The sequence below is a fragment of the Lichenostomus cassidix genome, chromosome Z (genome assembly GCF_008360975.1).
Source record: "Lichenostomus cassidix isolate B80296 chromosome Z, HeHo_3.0, whole genome shotgun sequence".
NCBI classification, from domain to species: domain Eukaryota; kingdom Metazoa; phylum Chordata; class Aves; order Passeriformes; family Meliphagidae; genus Lichenostomus; species Lichenostomus cassidix.
In genome coordinates, this window is record NC_139511.1 from 3,483,810 (window position 1) to 3,506,121 (window position 22,312).

The window sequence follows — 22,312 nt, forward strand, 5'->3', positions numbered from 1 at the left end:
GAAGGAGCCTCCCTTGCTGCTGCGAGTGCCAGACATCTGCACAAACCCACGAGCCTCCCTCCTCACCACAACCCATTCTGTACCATCCTGCAAGACACTCCATGGGAAGAACACACACAGGAAGTGCCAGAGCACAGGAAAACACTGAAACCCAGCAGTTCCTTCACAGGAAATGCTCTTTCACATGGACACTTCCAACACGCAACCCAGCACCAGCTGAGCGACACGGCAAACATTTCACCATCAAAATCAGGTCTTTTAATGGTATTTCAGATACTTGCATTGTTCTTTCTACCAGCTTCTGAGCTTTCCCTGTTGTAGCAGAGCCCTCCCAGGCTCAGCAGCCTGGCAGGAGTGTTTTTCCTTACCGTTCCCCTGTGTAGCCTGGGCTGCAGTGGCATTGACCTGTCGCCGAGTCGCAGGTCCCTCCGTTGTGGCACTGGCACTCCTGGGAACAGTTCTTCCCAAAACGACCCTCAGGACAAGGCTGGCCACAGACCATGCCCTGCGAGTGCAGAACAGAGATCCTGGTGTTAGAGCTGGGATTGCAGCTTGAATGGACAGGGAAGAAATGAGGGAAGATCAGGGAGATCCTGTATTACTCATCCAGTGCTGATCTTGGAAATGTCAGATCCTTTTCCTCCATGTTCCAGCACTGGAGGAATAATATTCTAGCATTTCCATGTTGGAAGCAAAAGAACATGAAAAATACTCTCTCTAAGCACCTGTGAAAACACTTACACATTCAAGACTAACTGATGTCAAGCTCTTCCCCATTTATTTACCAGGAGTACTAAATATCAGTACACCCAGGAATGCCCTCCAGTGAATAGAGGTGTAGGAATCACCAATTGCTCTAAAGCCCCAATTATATTCCTTTATGATAAGCTGGGGTTCTTTGTGATGAATGGAGAAGCTGTTTGTAATTTCCCTTAAAGCAGCATAGCCTAAAAGCTTAGGTAGGATGATTGCCCCTTTCAGTGGGTTTTGAATTTCTGCACTGCCTTTTACATCCCTGCAATTAATTACACCTGGGTGGTGAGGGAAACATCAGAACCTAAGACTTTTAAGAAGTCATTTCAAGAAAAAGGTATTTACAGGCATTTCATCAAACAAAAGACATGCAGGTCTAATATAAGACACTGCAGAATTTGCACCTGGCTACTTAAACCTCCCTGACAGGAAAAGCAAAAAAAAAAAGGTTATACTGACAAAATACTATTGCACAGAATTGAAAATTCTAAAATTAAATACTAACTAGGAATGGAAAATTAGCCAAAGGTCTAAACAGTAATGTGTTACTTAACACACATATAAGTATAACATTTTCCTCACTGCTTCATGTGCCATCTTATTTTTCAGTGGCTTGTGTTTCAGCAGATAAAGGGAGTCAGGAATTTATGCAAACATTTATGTTCTGTGACCAGTAACTTAGTGTGAAATGGAATAAAAAGTAAAAATGGCCATAATCCAAGCTAGGTAGTTAGGTGTGCTACTCAAACTCAGAACTAGAGATTGCCTTTTATAGCCATGCTTTGGCTATAAAAAAGGTAGGTGAAAAACTGGCCTCTGCCAAAGGTTATATCAAAATAATATAACCACAAGACAATTAAACAATCAGTAAATGTGAATTTTCAAACAAAATGAACATTTAAATGGAAAATATTATCAAATGCTCATGGTCAATACTATCAGCAAATGTGTTTAAAGAATTTATTTGGGCCTTGATCACCTTCCAACTGCATTATCTGCCAACTAGGCAGCCTGATAGCAAGGCAAGGCAGCTGGCAACACCAAGGTCTTCTTTCCCCAAACTCTGATAAAACAGAAGGAAGCCTAAGGAAAAAGTCAAAGATCTGATGTCTCATCTCCTCCCCAGCAGTGAACACAATATGTAAAGCTTTGGGGTTTTTCCATGCATACTAGACATAGGAAAATGGGCACAAACCCCACTGTTAATATAGACAATGGTGTCACCTCCCTATAATATCAAACCACATGTAGAAATCAATGACTTCCACCACGATCCAATGGGTATTTCCTTGTCAAAGCACAACTCATGTCTTTTGCCTCCCAGAATCCGATACAGTTAAAAAGGCAGTGCAGAACTGGAGGATTTTCAGTAACAGATGGCTCTGCAAGTATTTTATTTCAGTCCCTCACGCTAAAATATGTTTCTCATTACTCCTGGCTACAAGCAGACCGCGTTTGCTATCCTCGTTTGCTACCCTTTTTTATTTTTTTCCTGACGAGATGCACAAATATGGAAGTTTTGGGGTTTTGTGCGGATTTCAGAGCGTTTTTTACCATCCATCCCGGCGGGCAGGAGCACTCCCCGGTGACGTGGTGACAGACGCCTCCGTTCTGGCACGGGCACCTCTCCTCGCACTGCGGGCCGTGCTTCCCGGGGGGACACAGGTCCTCGCAGCTGTGCACAGGGTGGGGACAGCACGGACACCCCGTTAACACGGTCCCCAGACACCTTGTTTTCCATTGTTTTCAATGATATCATGGTTAGCCCCCCCAGCCAGAGAGCCGGTCTGACACACAGAGACATCCACGCAGCAGATCTGAGGAAACAGACCTGGCATTCTAGGAATTGCTCCTTCCCAAGCTGATTCTTTACACACAGTTTGGCGCTCATTCGCTGCTGCTGACACAGCTCTGCAATGACCAAGGCCAAACAACTCCATGTTTCAATGCCATTTTTCCAAACTTGTGGCCAAACTGTTTTTGTGACGGCCATGAAGAACCACCTGCTGCTCCTTTTTGTGCGTTTTTACCAGTCTGGGTCAAGGATTTTCTTTCAGCTGCACATCCCAGTGTGCCTTGCAACATGGGTTTGCCCAAACCTGCTTGCTCAGCACCACACCAACAGCATGAAGCTCATCTAAACCCTTTAAAACTTGTACCAACCCCCCAAAAAATGACCCAGCTGCTGCTTACAAGGTGCCGGTGAATCCTTTTTGTTCACTTTTACCAGTCTGGGTTAAAGCTTTTCTCCTGGCTGCACACCCTGCAACATGGGTTTGCCCAAACCTGCTCGCTCAGCACCACACCAACAGCCTGAAGCTCATCTAAACCCTTTAAAACTTGTATCAACCCCCCAGAAATGACCCAGCCACTGCTTACAAGGCGCCGGTGTATCCTTTTGGTGTGTTTTTACCAGACTGGGCCAAGGGGTTTTTTTTAGCTGAACATCCCAGTATGCCCTGCAACATGGGTTTGCCCAAAGCTGCTTGCTCAGCACCACACCAACACCATGGAAGCTCATCTAAAGCCTTTAAAACTTGTACCAACCCCCCAAAAAATGACCCAGCCGCTGCTTACAAGGCGCTGGCGTATCCTTTTTGTTCATTTTTACCAGCCTGGGTCAAAGCTTTTCTCCTGGCTGCACACCCTGCTACATGGGTTTGCCCAAACCTGCTCGCTCAACACCACACCAACAGCACAAAGTTCATCTAAACCCTCTCAAACTTGTACCAACCCCCCAAAAACGACCCATCCGCTGCTTACAAGGCGCCGGTGTATCCGGGGGGACAGCGGCACTCTCCGGTGACGTGGTCGCAGGTGGCCCCGTTCTGACACTGGCACTTCTGGTGGCACTCGTTGCCGTAGGAGCCGGGGTCGCAGCGCTCCTCGCAGCGCCAGCCCTTGAAGCCCGCGGAGCAGTGGCAGGCGCCCGTGATGGGGTTGCACAGAGCTCCGTTCTTGCACTGGCAGCGGCTGCTGCAGTGGGGTCCCCAGTGGTCGCTGTCACACGCTGGAGGTGGCAGAGGGAGGAAAGCGTGGCGGTTTTAGAGTGGTTTTTTGCGTTATGGCGTTGGGGGTGGTGTTGTTTCACGGTGTGATGAAAAGGTTATGAAATGGAAATGGTTATTCCCCCCTTGGTCCTCAAGGATTGCAGCAGGAAGAGCAGACTTTGTGCAATTTATGCAACTGATTCTTCTTGAGGTGATGCCTGATGGTTTTTTGTTTTTACTTTTCATACCCTTTTAAGACATTTTTTATACCCTTTCCCTTTCCTTGTACCTTTCACTCCCTGTACCTTAGCACTACATGTCTATAACCCTTGTACTCTGATATTTAGCCTAGCTGGGGGTTCTCTGGGGAAGATGAAACATCCCTACTATCTCAGAACCAGAGAACATGTTTTTGTAAACTAGATTGTAGCCTCATTTAGTGGGGGATAATTAGAATAGGGTGACAATTACTTTTTTTTCATTTTTTAAGTTTCTTATTGGGGGATCTTACGTAGCTATGCTAATTTGTAAGGTCCATAAAATTGTATACGCATTGTACATGGGGTGTGCTCCTCAGTGTGCTCACCTTTGATGAGGAAGCACCTGGGATCCTATTAAAACCAAGGTAATACCGTTTTTTTCCTCCTATACTGCTGTGTCTGCCTCTTATTTTTACCAGCTTTTAAGGCATCAGAGGAAAGCCAACATTATAAAATGTGAGGCTGAGAAGTAAATGCAAGTTCGAATCTCTTAATTCTCAAAACTCTTCATTATGACTCTCCGTCATCAAACCAAGAGCTTCCCTTTACAGAGGGAAGTCTTGCTAACTTAAAAAAAATGCAGCCTAAATCCACCAACAACTGTCTGAATCCTGCAAGGAAGTTGCAAAGCTTACTCGGTGTAGACTTACAGTTTTAACAAATCCAGAAATTCCTACTGGTTCACATAATTGCAAATATTTCCTTTGCAATCTTGCGATATACTGATAGGGAAAATAAAGCCCCACAAGAAGCATTTCACCAAGCAATAGGAAATTAACAATTACATGGTTAAACTTAATCTGGATGTTACAAATTTGCTTATCCAATGTGTCTTTATGATCTTTCAAATCCACCTTTTCTTGTCTGCCCAAATGCATCCCATGAAAGCCCTATAAGCAAACCATTCAGAGGGTATTTCAGCATCAAAAGAAGAACTTAATGTTAAGGAAGCTATTTTATCCTAAGGAACACAGGAGATCTGTAAAGAGCCAGAAGATTAGGGTCACCTGGAGTTCAACAGGAATGTGTTAATCATATGGTCAAATGATCTGATTTTATTTTTATGTTCTGTTGATAACAGCAGCACAATGGGAAAGCCTCAATTGCAGCGACTGTAAGCCCAGGCTCTCCTCTTGAAGACTGACAACCATTGTTCTCCCAGTCTTCTCCTGGGGCAAAAAAGCCAGGCAGAGAACAGCCACACTTTCCTAGACTAATGCAAAGTAATTCAAGAATGCTCCTCAGGGTAGGAATTATTCAGCTGTGAGAGCTGTTCACCCAGGCTACACAAATGAAAAGGAATTAGGGTCTTTTCAGGAATCTACTCCTTCAGGTTTCTTTTTTTTTTTTTAACAGGACAGGTCACTAGAACATACATCCTTAAATGGAGATATTGTGAGCAGTTAAACACAATAAAATAGAGAGCAACAGAAAGTAGTGTTGTGTGTTATAAACACCCAGCAATACTCCTGGGCTGTGAGAACAACTGCCCATCTTATTATTGGCCTCTCTCTTTAAAGATGTGTGGGTTTTGTTGTGGACAAACAACAAGTCTACAAACAACAGTTTTATAAGGCACTGCTGTCTAGAGCACACTGCACCTCACAAATTGCTTTTTGCCATGATAACTTTGAGCATTTTCAACATATCTGCATAGAATAGAATGTGTAATCCTCATGCTTAAGCAGACAAGAAACCAGGCTATTTTGGGATATATATAAATACATGTATGGCTGTTGAGATGCCTGAGACAGTCACTTGTTCTGTCATGACTGAGCAGAACACCCTAATTTTTTTTTTTTCTTAACACAGTAGTCTGGATTCAGATGAAAGTCTTCTTCCTTTCAGACCAAATTTCAATAATTGCCATTACTCATGGAAAAATTAATTAATAAATAAAACAATAAAAAACCAAAAAAACCAAAACAACCCCTGTCCTGGCAAGTCTGATAAACAGGAGAATTCAGACTGATTGCCACATGACAACTGTTCCAGAGCTCAGTCAAGGATGAGAGCAGCCAGAACATGCCCTTGCTACAAAGATGGGACTGGCAGGAGAAGATTTATTCTTGGTTGGTGAGAGGTTGTGTTCTTTCACCAGCTGCTGGGAAGGGGGTTTTTGGTGCAGCCAACAATATTCCTGCAGCTTCCAGAAGACCCAGTGCAATGAGTGTGAGAGCCACAGAGACCAGCAACTTCTCCCACCAAGCATGCAGCACCCATGCAGCTCGCTTGGGGAGCATGTACTTCTCAGTGCATAACCATTTAGCAGTTTCCTGGAGTGACCTCTTCATCATGTTTGCAGGAAATCATTGAAATTAAAGCACATCCTGTGGCTGGCAATAGGATTCCCAGTCTCAGGACCATTCTCCCTGCAGGTGAATAACAAATATTGATTCAAATATTTTATTACATTCCACCAGGACAGTGGTGGTCCCACCACGGTGCGGTTTGGCCACAGCCCTTCACACCAGCCTGTCACCAGCCTTTCATCCACATGGGACTTATGAACAGAACTGTGCAGAAATGTGCAGGATTAAGGGGAATAAACAATAATACTGAACAAGATGAATAATCACATATTTTACCTCTATATCCAATGACTGAGAATCAGTAACATTCTCCGTAGGAAATTAGAGTGATTTGTCAGAAACTGATGCTCAGTTTACTATTAAAAAATAAGAAGGCAAAGGGTAGAAACGTTTCCTGTGGCGAGTTGTTTTGGAGCTGAAATTTACCATTATTACATCAGGCTATTTTTGCTGCTTTCTAGGATTCAAACACTGAGAAAGCTGGGCTGGAAGTCACACATCTGCTAATTTGGTGGAATGGGATAGCCTTGGAGTTAATGGCCACTGTCAGGTTACAGAATGTCAGCTGGACTTTAATGAGAATAGCTGTGGTAGGGCTGCACCCAGGTCACAGAGCACATGCATCTCAGCCCCAACCAGTCCTGAATCACTCAGAGGTGCAAAACCCAGCCAGTACACCAGCATTAATTTTCTGTGTTGATCACACAGAACTGGCCTATTGTCGTTCTGTCTTACGCAGAACATCTTCCTGACAAAATACCTTCTTTGCCTTCCCGCTTTCACACGTGTTATATTGAGCTTCTCCCTGCTCATCCTCAGGTTTTTATGTTGTAAACAAAACACTTAGGCTCCCTGTCAGCTTTTTCAGCAGATTCACAGGGTTCTCTCTGCCTTCACCTTATGCTGTAGGGGGGGAAAAAATACACAAGAACATCACTTTTAACGCAGTGGTATTAATGCCACATCCTCTTGTCATTTTTTTCCTTTTATACATTCTGTTCATTTGGGAATATCATTTTTTGTCCCCACATTATGCACCATGCACATCACACAATGCCACAGACACAGGAAGGAGAATTTTGCTCTCCTCCAAAGGCTGCTTGGCAAAAGCAGGAGTTCACCTTTGGAATAAGGGCACTGCATTGTATAAAGTCTATTTAACATGAGCACTATGGTAGGAATCTCTGAGGCTATGCAGGTCTACCATGATAAAAACTCTTGCTGACACTGAGGGCCAAGAGACTTGAGAAACAGGGAGAAGCTCAAGGATTCAATGGTGAAAAAATAAATCGCTTTTGAGGAGAAACTGAAACCTGTGATAGAAACTGCTACCAATTTTGGGGCTTTTGTAGTTTCTTTGAAGGTGTAAAGTTCTGTTGCATAGCATATTATTTCCTTGCAAAATAACTGTAATGCACATTGTTACTGTGCTCAGCTAAATGTGTTTTTATGTAAATAGTTTTTGTGAGCAGATGGTGATTTACAAACTGGGGTGGTGGGAGCCCTGATGTTTTAATTAATTTTTTTTTCAGTGATTTTTTTTCTAACAATCTGGAACACATGTGTACAATTTGGCAACCACTTTATTGCTCTTTATAAACTAAACCACTTTTAACTAAATATGGTCTCATGATTGTAAGGTTTTTTCCTGTTTTTTATAATGTTGATTTCATTAAAGGTCAACAGAAAGAAGAGTGCGAACAAGTTCCAACTTATTCCTGACAAACACTCCTTGATCACCTAAAATTCTGCACTTCTCTAAAGGCTGGCTGATAATAAGAAAAAAATAAGGTTATCAGATCAAGCCAAAGAACAGAAGAAAAACCTCCCTACCAACTCTAACTTGCAGCTATATTTTAACTATGCCAAAATTTCCCTTATAACTTTATACTCAAGCCAGACAATGTTTATTGCAATACTATTTTTAAAGATCTTTTCTTTTTCTGCCATAGGGGAGGCAGAAGATCTCCAGAAGAACTACAGCAAAACTAAGATTTACTGTCATTGCTATCAGTTTTTTGCAGGTGTCTCATATGAGGCACCAAGACAACTAAATGAGATTTTATTCTATCTTACCCATCTTTCTTCAAGACATACTGCAGTGTGTTCCTGGAAATACATACCACTGTTTCAAAACAGAGGAGATTCTTATCACTTCATTAGACTTATGTATTTTTATGGTCTTTTAGAAAAACTGAAAGCAAAATTCCCTACCACAGACATCAGGGAGTGAATACTCCCTCCCTTGGCATGCAATATTGTGAAGTATAAATTTAAAATAACCTAACACTGGAAAATATATATATTCCTATCCCTCTGCCTTCAAAACTTCCATCACAGTTTCTTCAGAATGGTTCAAGGAATTACAGCCTTTAGTAAGCGAAAGGTGATTTCCCTTGCTTCAGCATGTAAAACGAACTGAAGCTGCCCATACCTTTCCCTTCCTTCCTTCCTTCCTTCCTTCCTTCCTTCCTGCCTTCCTTCCTCCCTTCCTTCCCTTCCTTCTTTCCTTCCTTCTTTCCTTCCTTCCTTCCTTCCTTCCTTCCTTCCTTCCTTCCTTCCTTCCTTCCTTCCTTCCTTCCTTTCCTTCCTCCTTTCCTTCCTTCCTTTCCTTCCTCCTTTCCTTCCTTCCTTGTTTCCAGATTCGTGTTACCAGGTTTATTTTCCTCCAGCCACAGGTTCTCTGGGGCAGAGGAAGCTTTGCTTTGTGATTTTACTTTCAGGAGTCCACAGCTCCCCATAAGCGGCCATGAGGATCTACAAGGAGCAATATGACTGTGATCTACAGCTAAAGGTACAGCAACTGTAAATGACCTGTGTAAAAATCACTTCAGTCCTTTGGAGCACAGGATATAAATAAGAACAGAGTAATATTTCTAGGATGTCCCATAAGTGATTTGCCTTTACAGGGAATAATCACCACTAAGAGCCAAACACAGTGTGAGTAAAAGAGGCCAGTACTGAGAAAACTTTGATTTATCCAAAGGAATACCCCACTGACAGTTTGCTACATCAAACAAGATTGCTAATCCCTGGATATGCCCTAAGGCATGACTTCCAGGAGAAGAGAAATCCATTGATACTCTGAGCAAAAACCATGACAAAAATATGGATATTATCACTAATCTCTACTCACATCACACCTGCTGGAAAGTTTAGAGAGTATTTCTGAAACTATTCCCTGCTATTTTCATCTGGTTAGCTGCAGATCTAAATGGATGGCATTTGTTTCCCCTAGGATATTCCCGCAGGGTAGGAAACAGATAGTAATTCTCCCAACTGGAATTTAAGCCAAATAAAAGTAAATTCCTGCTGATTTTGAAAGCAGTAAATACTCAAGTGTGTTTAGAATTTGACAAGATGCATTAAGCCCCAAGTGACACCAGCCTGTATGTCAGCCTGGACAGCAAGACAGCAAATGTGGAACATGGCAAACAGAAATTTCAGACATGAGTCAAAAAAAAGCCAGGAAACAAAGCCAGCTACTGTGAAAACTAGAATACAAACATCCTTTAGAAAACCTTCCAAGTATTATTTCATAAAACCATGGATTATTCTCCATGTAATTTTTTTATTTTGCTCCGTTTTAGTCATCTCAAAATGCTATGAAAATATAGGCACATGCATATTAATTTTTTTTTTCTTTCTTTCAGAGAATCACTCATAATAACTACAAAATACCAATGTCTTTTAGTAAAAGACCTACTTTACCTACATCCCAGACACAAAAATGCATGGAATTTTTTTTTTTCAGAATGCCATTTCTATTGGATCTGGTATTTTCTTTCAGTCTTTTGTTTCTATCTGATTGCATTTGTTATACTGTAGGCCTTTTACCCTGTGGCATATTTTTCATTGTTACTTTTTGTTTTGTGTGTAAGAAAGGATTTTTATTCAAAATGCTAAGCTTAAATTTAATTCAGGGGTTTTTCTTGTTTACTCTATAAAAGCCTTTTGATCCGTGAAGTGGAAGAACAATGAAAATGTGTTTTTTAGATCTTATGAAAGACTGGAACTATATGCCTTTCACATGCCATAGATTTCCAAGGCTCTTTAAAGTGCTTTGGACAGCAGAATACAAGGATGGATAATTGATAAGGAAAACACATACAGATGGCTGTTGGTGTTCATTTTATCATGTTACTGAGATAAAACCTGATAAAAATAATCATTATTATAGGAAAAATTTTAAAAACGTGCTTGTGTGACATGCTGTCCATGACCCTGATTTTGCACAGATGTCCTTGCAGAACTGTAAGTTTGCTTTTTGCCCTTTCTTTTCGCAATGACTTGAAGGTCATCTTGATTTTTAAATTAGCCGCAAATGGTATCCTTCACATCCTGGAAAACCTACTAAGGGAGTCACTGAAAATATATAAGCCTGCCAATATATAAGGCATATTGAAATAAAATCAGCACTAAAAATACTTATGAACTGTTATTAGGAAAAAAAAAATCCAACAGGATTGCCTTATTAAAAAAATCAACTTGTATAAACAGTATAAATTACTGAGTTTCCAAAATGGGGGAAAGCAGAAATGAAAAGTTTCTCTGGTCTAGAAAATATTAACAACACAATAAAACTATCACCATTTACAGGAATGTCTTCATTTAAGTAAATCTCAACAAAAGGAAATTTAATAATTCTGTTTTGTAGAAACCCATTTTTTTTGTTTCTACTTTTGCTTAAAGACTGGAACTGTAATTCAGCAAAATGATGAAGCATGGCCATAAAATCTATTCATTTCCCTAGAACTTCAGGACCAAAATGGTTCCTAGGACCAAAAATACACTAAACATTAGAATATTATTATTTCAATTGCTCAGTTATACTGAACTCTAGACAAGCACAGCTGCTATGTAACCCTGGAAATTTTGATCCCACCTACCACAGTGACACTTTAGTGACTTCTGTTAAAAATGAAGGTGATGGCAACTTCCATTAATATCTGTTTTTCCTATTTGCACCTGATCTGACATGCTGGTGGGTTAGCTTCTCAACTCAAAGACATTCAGCCTTGTTAGGGGAGAAAATGAAGTGTTCAGCTGGAAAACACTGAGAAGTCACTCAGGGAAATTACTGCAGTAATAATTACAGAAGAATTACAGGCAGCTAACGTAAGGAAGACACATTAAATGAGAAGAGGTTAAATTTAAGGACACATGAAATAAAATAGGTTAAATTATGACCTGCTGGCACTTTTGTTTGGGAGCTGGGCTGGGGGCAGTTCTGCCCTACTTGAATAAGCTATTTCTCTATATTTTCCATAAAATTAAATAGCTCTCTGCCAGGATACTCTGCAGTTTTGCCTGTGTGTTTACCAGCTCCTCAGTTCTGGGAACCAAGCCTTTCTAATGCAAGGATGTGGTTAAAACCAGAACTTATTTCTGCAGCCTGCTGGATGGCCTGGAAAACTCGGGGATGAGCTAACTCTCTAAGCATATCTTGCAAGCTCCATTAGTCAAAAGAAAAGGCAAAAAAATAGAAAGAAAGAAAAAAAAGGAAAGCAATGACTTGGCAAAAAAAAAAAAAAAGCTCAATTCAGGATTTTGTGCCATCAGAGTGTGCAAGGTGGTTCCAGGCATCACAATCAGAAAAAAAAAAAAAAAGCTAGAACCCACACATCCTCCTCTGCAGGGTTAAAGGAAACCAGGGACTGCACTGGGAAACTGGCACTGCTCGTGGCTCACGTGAGTGTCTCACACACAGTATGCCAAGGGATCCAGTTTCTGCCACAGTCTGCATCTGCCAAGTCCCATGGAGAAAACAGCGAGATTTTCACGGAATTTGCGAACTCTACAAAACACCCACGGCTGTGAAGGAAATCTGATAGTGGCAGAGCTACTGTGGTTTAGGAGTTACCTTAATAAGCCCATTTAAAGGTGGAGGTTTCTCTGAGATGCCAGCCTTAAACCTGCAGCTTAATGTATTAAGGAAAAATCCAATTTTCTTCTCGTGCTTTAAAAAAGCCTGGAGACAAATTATGTCTTTGTGACACCTTTTCTACTCCCATGACTTCACACCATAGTCCCAATAAAGCCCTACTAATCACCAACAGAATCAAATTACAAATTAAAACCCAGTGACTCAAACAAATCTCAAGATTACTTCAGCACAATAAAAAGGGAAGAATCCTCTTCCCATTTTCACAAACAATCCTAACCATGCTTTGGTCACAAACCAAAGACATGTCATTCCCTTTTTGCTTTACCACTCAGGCCAGCTGGGGGATCACAAGGCTATAAGCATTTCAGACGAATCAGTGTAATATTGATTTTTGCCTCTGCTCCAGCTTATCCAGAAAGTGTCCTATTGATTTTGAAGGAATTATTCGCAGGCTGCTAGGCATGAGAAGAAAAACAAAGTGGATGTCCTGGTTGGTTCGTGGCACTCCCCGTTAGGCTGCTTGTGGATCTGAATTGCACACACGCTCAAAACTGACAATCAGGTTCATGTATTATCTATTGTAATAAATAATGTTGCAAGAGGCTGGGCAGAAAACATAAATTACGAGTGCACAACACTGTTTGATCATTTCCTCATCTACACAGGCAACTATTTTCACATGTACCAACTTATACAGAAGACTATTTTATTCTCAACCTGTAGTCAAAAGCACTCTTGAAACAACCCAATATGACACATGCCAGTTAAAAATTTGATAAAACAGTAGTAATCTACTTTGGGAGGGAAAAGTTGTGTTAGTTTGTTTTTCAATAAAATCTATTTGTTTAACCTACAAACATACCTGTGTTTATCACTCTGTGTGCTTTTCTAAATTTTGCCCTTGTCCCTAACCCAGAATTGGCCGACTTATATTCCTGGAATTCACAAGTATTTCTTCAAAGGGGAGCTGACAGCTTGTGGATTGTGCTGATTCACTCGCTTCACTCACTCAACACATCTTCTGTCCACTCACTTGTCCTGACTATTGTGTTCAGTCAATAAATCTTTATCAAAATAAATTGCTTTGCGTGACTGTCATCTCTCCCACTAGAATGGAAGTGAGTGATCTCTTGATCCAAGCAGTGTTTCCTCTTAGATATATGTATCTTGTCATCACCTTCTTCATCCATCACACACTGACTTTCACTGCAAGCAAACACTGCCTAATACACTATATTTCCTTTAAATAAAAGGACCCGAAGAAAAAATACTTTTCGCACAGAAAATGTTCCCCAAAGAGACATTATTTAATTAACGAAACTCCTGGGCTACCACTCAGGTTTTCCTTCCTGTAGAATAGATCCAGTCCTGTTTTCCACTCAGTTGGGAAACTAAGGTTTTTTCTGATTTTCTCTGATTTTCTCAGAGAGGCAGAGGATGTGGTGGGGAGCAGAGTTATGGTCTGGGTTAGAACTGAGCATTGAAAAAAGACAGGCTCAGCACTCTGGTCAAACCTGAGGCCTCCTCTCCCTAAACTGAGAGCAGCCACTGACCTAAGCAATTTAGGAATTGGCAAAGAGTCGTGGCAATAAGGAGGTAATGTTTGCTACAAAAGGAAATGGGAGTCACCCAAAAAATTTATTCCCTCCTGAGAAACAACAGATAAAAATCAGTCTGGGGGGGTTGGCAGATGGATAGATGCTGCTACAGGACCAAATCTGTTCTCAGATACTTGCAGATAAAATTCCTTTGTAAGGAGAATAAACAATTCCAATAGAGACAGGACAATAATTCAGAAGGAAATGTTAAGTTCTGCAGTTTTACAAAATGTTTGTTCCCTAGGTAGAACAGTTCCTTCCAACATGCCTGGGGCCACGAAAATTAACAGATGATTACATCTGGAAGTTGGCCTAATGCCTCACACTTTGAGGAAAATATCTCCTTTTCAGTCAGGGCATTTTATCTGGTCATCAGCAGCTATAAAATCCCTCAACCTTTGCCTTACAAAAACACTGGCTTGTCTTTCAAACATGGTTTTACCATTCAGTTAAGTAATGAAAATGTTCGTTTGATGGACGTTATTACAGTAGGTCAACTTGCATGTATTCCTACCGAATTAATAACCTGTTACATTTAAAACAAATAGCTCAAAAGAGTGCATCTTTATTTTATATCATTGTACCTTTGTGTTACTAAAACTAACCAAGCTGGGGATCATGCAGAAAATACAGCTAAAGGCAAAATATCAAAATCTTGTACAGAGGGAAAGCAACAAGAAAGCTTAGAATGCCAAATCCCTCTCACTTGCTGTCTTTCCAACATTATCCAATATTCTTCAATTCAGTTTGACCTGTGCTGTGGCAACCATCTGAGGAAGAAGCAGAGGAAAAGAGCTTCCTATATACTTGAAGTGAATTATACCAGACAGGTAAGAGAAATGGACACCAGAAACCCTGTGAGAGGAAGGGTTATTTCCAAAGGCAGATTTAAAGATTCCTGTCTCATCTCAAGCATGTTTTCAGTGAGTTTCAGACTCAAAAATCTCAATAAATAACAGTATTTTTTGCAATCTGTGCTGTCTGATGATTCACATTTCTTCTGCAAGTTTGGTTTGTTACAGAAGAGCTCAATATGTAAGGTTTTCAGAAAGATAGCATGTTTTAGCAATTTATTTTGACAATTCAGTACATTAGATTAAGATCAGCATTACAGCAACACTCTGTTGTGAAAGAACAATGGCTCTTTCAGTTTTATGCCTTATGCAAAACTTGGGTGTTTCTTCAGAGCTATATATGAATCACATGCAAGCATACACAAATACTACACAACAAATGTAGTAATTAATTTTAAAATGGTTAAATTCTTCCTCATGCCACCAAATATGCTGCTGGAACAACAGATCAGTTCCAGATGAATGGAGTTATGATAGCACCATGTTTGAAAATGAAAAAAAAAAAGAATATTTCCCTATTTTTTTAAGGAAAAGTAAATGAATGTTGGTAATTTTATAGGAATAACGTACTAAGTAAACTAGCAGTGTAATATCTTTGCAAGATATCCAGCTCTGGGTTGTGTGTTAGAAATTTATAAGGTCTATGAAATTTAAATTTTACATACAGCTGCTTTTATTGTTGGCTAAAATACATTCATTTCAACTGGATGCTCACTAGCAGCAACCCACCTTGAACTTGATTGTAACAAAACATGTGGTTTTATGTTAGCCTCAAAAATACGTTTTTAAAGACTTTACAGAGGGGGTCAGAAGGATGGAATAAATAAAGAATTATAATGAATTGAAAAATTACTCTGAGAAACTGTATTTGAGCCTAAAGGGAAGAAAAAAAATAATGATTTCTGGTCTCCTCACCTCCTGCACATGCTTTTATGGCAAAGAAAAAGAAGAAGAAAGTGGGAGAAATTTGACCGAAGTACAATGGAAAGACAGTGAGAATTCAGGGAGTGAAGAGTGAAGGGAAAAATGGACGAGTCAGTGGCAGAGTGAAAAAGGAGGACAGAGTTGTTAGGAAGGCTTTGCTCATAGCTTTTAAATGTGATCTGGCACCATCAAACTTTGCATATTATGAAATAAAAACTGTGAGATTCTCTTCTAGGTAAAATAAAACCCCATCTTCACTCCAGATACTGTGCTATCTGCATGTTTCTGAGCACAAAAAAAACCTCATTAGTGCTTCTACATGGAAACACTGTTTGCAAGCAAATGAAGAAAAATCAGGTTACGCAGAGTAACCTGATAACTCTGGAAAAAAAAGCCCTGATCAGAGAGCAGAAGCCCAGGCACAGAACAGATGATTATCTATCCCAAAGAGAGGACAACAGGAGCACAAGACAGGCAGAAGCAGGTGAGAACTCACCACTGGAGCAGTTGGGTCCTCCCCAGCCAGGCTCACACTGACAGGTGTTGGGAGCAATACAGCGGCCGTGGACACATTTATCAGCACAGTGAGCTGTCACAGAAGGGAAGAATAAAAACAATTAGAGGGCTCCTACCACCAGGAAAAATTCCTAAAATATTCCTGAAAATATTACAGAATATTCCTAACCCAGATCTTTCGTGTCTCAAGTACCTTTTAAAAGCAAAATAAACATCAGTGCATTAATCTTTGGTGGCATCTCTTCAAAATGTGTTTCACTTCAGTCCCTTCTATTTCTCCTAATTTTTAAAGACTCCATCTGAAACCGTGTTGGTATTACTCAGGTACTTTTGGGGAGATTGTCCAAACTGAATTGACTTGAATTGAATTAATTTTAATTGAAAAAAAGAGTCAAAAGTATGATACTTTCTGGGTTGGAAACCCATCTGACCATGTTTCTGGGCAAGAGCCTGAGCAGGGAACCTGGACAGGATGAATTCCACAGCTCCCTTCCAATCTCAACCACCCTGTGACTCTCTGAGGCAAACCCTCATGCCAAGAAAAAGAGGGGAACTTCAGCAGGCTACCAAAGAAATGCTCTTTTGCAACAGGATGGATAAAATGTGATTTGCAAAACACCAGTGTTTTAATATCAATTTTCCCAAATGATTCCAATTGAAGTATAAAGAAACAGTGCTAGGCAAAGCTGCCTGAAATTTATTCTTTTATTTTTCTTTTATTTTCTTTTTTTTTATGATTTGCAAGCACCTTTTTAAGTTAAGCCTTACTTTGAAACAGACTTTTTGTTTGAAACATCTAAGAAAAAGTTTAAATGGCTCTGATATCCAGCATTATCAATGACAGAATATAACACACACATAAGAGAAAGAATCTCTGACCAGCAACAATTTGCTGGCATCATATTAATCACAAAATACCCCAAACTTTCCAAAATATACTCACTGTGATACTTTCATTCTACTCTGAACAACAGTAAAACTTAAAAAATGTGTACAGGATGGGATTTTTGTTTGTACCAACACTTACAGAGAATCTAAAGCAGAAATCTGACTGCTATACCAATGAACACCAAGTCAACAAGGGGAAAAAGATAAAGTGAATGGTTAATGAGAAGGTTAATGGGACTTCAATGTGGCTCTGAATTGATTGAAAATGTTCAAGAGGAATTAGCTATTTAGGTAAAATACTTGCAAATATCTGGGTTTTTTCCTGTTTAAAGATGATGAAGCACATTGGTCACCTTTACATTTAGTGTGTCCAAGAAAAAGGAAAACCACACAAGGATCAATCATATATAAAATTAAAATCTTTCATTATAAAGGATCCCAGCCATTAACTGCTGATTTTTACAGCCTTTTCCATTCTCAACATACAGTTTTCATTCTCAACTTCTCTTTGTAACGAGCTACTTTTCAGATGTGCATTAAAATGATCTTCATTAGAAGTCAACAGCAAGAGTAATAATTTTTAAACATCTGATGAAGCAAGCATAAACACAAAGCACTGCTGTCCACTTATTTGCTACGGAAAGACTGAGTTTAAATAATACATCACAGTTTTCCATTAGTCTTGTAACCTGACGTGAATTCCTTGTATCTTTGAAGATTCTTTCCTAGTTAGTGCTGCCTGGGGCAGTGAGGCTCTCCACAAACCAAATGTGTGAAAAACCTTGCCAGCAAACCGTGAGGCAACAGGAGGTCACTGTAAACATGCAGCGTGTGCTCTTGTATGAACAGCCCAGGGAATGCAAACATGCTCAGCCCAAATTTCTGAGCACTGAGCCTTGAATACAATAAAGCAACGCTCCACCACCTCCTCTGTGAGACAGCTGGAACTAAATGCAAAAATAAAGAAGTTGCAAGAAACCAGACCCATCTCCTTGAGTGACTCTCATGCCGTGCTGGATCACACAGATCCACACTCTGGGTTTTCAGGAAAACCTGTTCTCTGACCAAAATAAATTATTTGGGCACCTTTTGGGCTAGCTGACTCTTGGCAAGTGAATCCCACATCTGTAAGAGGCAGCTTATGTAAAAAAATTATTGCACTGGGCATGGGGATGAGAGAACTGAAATCTACTACAGGAGCTACAAAAAGTGAGGAAAACATGAAAAGCGCTAAAAGAAACTGAAAAGACATGAATGACACCAGGAACAGATAAACTGCTTTCTCCTGGTTTTCTGTAGAATTGCTGGGCATGGTACTAAAAAAATGCTTACATGCAAGAGCAGGTGAAAAACTTAACAAGAAGTTTGTTTTATACTAACCAGCGTGAAGAAGCAACAAAAACTCCCTGTCAGCAATTGCCATGTCTTCTTTTGCAAGGGAAAACCCAATTATTGTATGAAAACCAACATGAGTTAACTCTTGCACATTTGCTTTTGCATCTTATCTGCCCTTTTCTTTTGTGCCTTATTGTTTCTTCAAGATCTTTGACACTCTTGCCTTCATTATCTGATGTTAAAAGAAAACTTGAAAAATTGTATTTTTATCTTCCATATAAGTTTATGCATGCATTTTAGGATCTGTTGCTTTTCCACTTTGTAAAGCCAGCCATAGATCAGTTAACATAAAGCTTGAAACATTTTGGCTGTAATTATGCACATAAAGTAAATGACTGCAGGTTTAACTCAAACTTCCTCCAAATTAATTAGAACAAGCATTTATGGTGGGGGGAAAAAAGTCAAATATCTACTAAATTACAATATAAGCATGTTTTTTCAAATAAATTCCTCAATTCTATACTGTATGCTAGAACATAGCATACAGTTGATCCTTTTTTCCTACACTCAATGACTATTTGCTACTAAAGTGAGTGATACCCAGTTATATGTTAAGATAGATGATTCATTTTCTATTTCATGTTTTGAGGAATTTCAGCAGGCATTAAGGTTCTCAGAAATGTACTACACTGTCAGAAACTGTGAAGTTAATGTTCAGCTGCCAGAAACAATCTACTTTTGCTTGTGTGTCCATCTGCAAGGATGCCACTAGAAGATGTCTTAAAACCTTCGAAATTTTTTTTTTCCAGAAACATGCTAAAAAAACCAAATTGCACTTTCGGGACAAGTTTCTAGCCTGTAGCTAAACCTAACATCTATATGCCAAATCTCCTAGGGATTGCTACTGATATAGAAGACAAGTAACAGGAAATTCTTAGGAGTAAGAAAGAAATTTAGTCAATCACTCAGCCTGGGGTGGAGTTGTTAAGGCCAGGAGTAAACTCCTTTATAAAACCTCACAGAATTATTATTGTGCCTTTGTATCTGCATATAGACTGCATTTAGATCAACTCAGAAAGTCCATCAGATCTAAACACTGCTACACACAATGAAATTTTTAAGAGCAAAAATAACAACCTGAGGTCCAGTTAACCTGCTGTTCTACACAGACACTGGCAATAATGAAGGCAGAGGTCAGAAATTTACACTTTTTTTATATCCTCTATAAACAGGAGTTTCATGAGGATGGCACAAAGCACTCTTTGTTAGGGAAAGTTAATAAGTAATTACTAACAGATATCTACACTCTTATAAAACAGTCCAAGTATTGACCCTGTATGATGCTGGATTTAAAATTAAAATGTGATTTTTTTTGTCAGCCCACCCGAAGACAAACTGAAATGGCACAACTAAATACAGATTCCTATTATTTTTTAAAAGAAGCAATGAAATTTCAATTCATGCAATATTGAACCTTAGCAAAATCATCTACCAGTAGACTCTTCTAATTTACCTTTGTGGTTGGGAAGTCAAAAAAAGGAACAAACAAACAACAAAATATCAACAGCACCACAAAGATTTTAGCCTTTTAGAGGAATCTTACATCCTCCACTAAGTAGGCAAAATAATCCACACTGCATGGAAAATAAAACTAAATGGAAATGCTCCAGCTGGAGATCACCAAGAGTGAAGGTCTCTCTGTGCCTTCCATGGTCAAATAAATGCAGTCAGCTACACTGAAGGATCTACGTTTTCACAAAATTTGAAGTCTGAGGCATTCCACAATCACTTCAAAAGTCAGAGCAGATATATCCTGAGTACCAGCATCTGGCATGTTTTTATGTAGCAACAGGAAAAATTAGTACGTCCAATGGGATTTGAGTTTTTCAGGTTCTGAGTATCACTGTGTTAACACAGAATTGATTTACTGCTTACAGTACAGCTATGTAAAAGCTGTAGTTACATTAAAAAATCATCATCACACTTCCATCACATGGTGAGTCAAACTGTAACACATTTCAAAGAATATTCTACCTAATAAAAAAATTAAATATCATAAGTCATACAGCAGCATAATAATCAAATGTTGTCAGAAACTGGTTCTTTAAGTCTAATAAATACATACGACAAACCAAAAGGCTAAAATCATTGCCAATCTGATATCAGATATATCAATTTTTGAAAAAACACTTTGACCTTGCTTTTGCACGTGCAGAAAATGTTTGGAATCAAAGCTGTATTTTCAAATTCCAGGACATAAAACATGCTCTTAACAAATACCATTTTCAGACCTCCCTAGGTCTGTACAAGACCACACAAGAGAGGGAAAGAACTGGGCCAAGGTTGCTGCCAGACTCTGGACACAAGTTTTCCCAATTTTGGGTTAGAGAAGCAGACAGGGGTGTGTGTCACCCAAAAAAAGGTGGTGATGACACCTCCAAACAGTTGTTACAAATCTCTGTATCTCCAAGAGAAGTTCTGCATGAGGATCTACCAGGGTCTGTTCCAAGGAGAAAAAGCTTCCACTTCCCACCTGGTTTTAAACCTTGTGTTTATTTACTGTGTTGGAGAATGCAGTAAATGCTTGCACTGTGGATTTTCCCCACAATCATTAGTTGTGATGATTGTGTGGAAACCACACATCAAGGTTGGTTACTTAGGACATCTGAAAGCCAATCATCCTCTCATTTGCATATGCACAACCCAAATTGGCTTCAAAGAGAGCTGCACTGCACCACTGATGAGTAACTGAGCTCCTGTAACTCCACAAGTCACCCATCAGAGAGGGGAGTCAAACCAGCACAGCGATGGATACATGGAATTTCAGTGCAACAAAAAAAGCTGAACTTACGGACACACATATCCCTGCTTTCATAGAATCCAGGGCAGCACTGGGATTTACGCCTGTACATCGTTTTTTCACCATGTCTGTAGGCAGTACGGTAACTGATCCTAAAGGAAAGAATGAACATTTGTCACATACCTTGGTTCAGAAACAAGACAGTATATATTCTTACACATTTTAAAAAACATTCAGGTGTCACGAGAAAAGAGGAAAAAATGCTTGAAGTTGTCTTGATTTATCTGTTGCTGAGTTCAAGAGTCCAAGGGGTTCCCTGACATGCCTTAGTTTCATGGGTGGTCAGAAAGAAGGAAAAGAAGGGAGACTTTTTCACTTGTGATGGTTCATACTTATGGGCATATTCCTCCAAGGAAAATCCACTTTACACCTGTCACCAGTTTTTAACCATTCACCCCATGCTTGCTTTTTGCTAGGGGAAGAAGTTTCCTTTAACAAATCTTTTTACTTTCCTTCCAAGCAGCATACACATTCTTCAGAACACAAGGAGTCTCTCATGGTATTTCTGAACAAATACACCTTGCAGGGTCTGGAGAATTTAGTTCTTCCCAAGCAGTTTGCTTTTTATTAGCACCCCATGGGGTGGTACATCCCAACCTAATGTGACATTGCTTGGAGAAACATCTTCCAGTTGACACAGATCACAGCAGTTAGACAGGCTGGACACTACAGCTAAAAAATCCTATGTACCATGCTTGATGTGAACCAAGAACCTTAACAAACATCAACACTATCAGCAGATTGACAACATTAGGATTTATACATCACCTGTGTCGTGTGCACTTGAACCAGTTCAGGATGTCAGTACAGCTCGTGTAGTAAATTTGATCAAAAGGATGTGGATATGACTCTTGCACTGTAACTGAGTAACTGGGGAGAGACAGAGAGAAAAGAGAGATTATTGAGCAAGTCCTTATAGTACAGTCTTATTGTAAAGACTGTTAAGTCTGGAAAATACTTGAAGTCTTTTCCAGAGGACTGTTATGGAATGGAGTAAGTATAACAAAATACTCATGTGCAACAAAATCACACAGAAAGGTTGCGAAGAAAAATAAGCATGCAGAGAGTCATCAGGTTTCTGCTGTGTAACACATCTGATGAAATTGTACTACTAGACATTTAAAGAAAAGCAATG

At 39.8% G+C, this 22,312-nt stretch overlaps 1 protein-coding gene across 1 annotated transcript in view; it reads right to left on the reverse strand.

Annotated features, from left to right (window-relative positions):
• MEGF10 (multiple EGF like domains 10) overlaps positions 1-22,312 on the reverse strand; it is an 85,414-nt gene that overhangs the window by 42,995 nt on the left and 20,107 nt on the right. Inside the window, exons 3-8 of the mRNA XM_085043178.1 lie at positions 21,946-22,047; positions 21,169-21,269; positions 16,075-16,167; positions 3,517-3,763; positions 2,308-2,428; positions 369-505 (exon numbers count right to left, since the gene is read on the reverse strand). Coding sequence (XP_084899304.1) covers positions 369-505; positions 2,308-2,428; positions 3,517-3,763; positions 16,075-16,167; positions 21,169-21,269; positions 21,946-22,047 — 801 coding nt within the window. The remainder of the gene's footprint in view (positions 1-368; positions 506-2,307; positions 2,429-3,516; positions 3,764-16,074; positions 16,168-21,168; positions 21,270-21,945; positions 22,048-22,312) is intronic.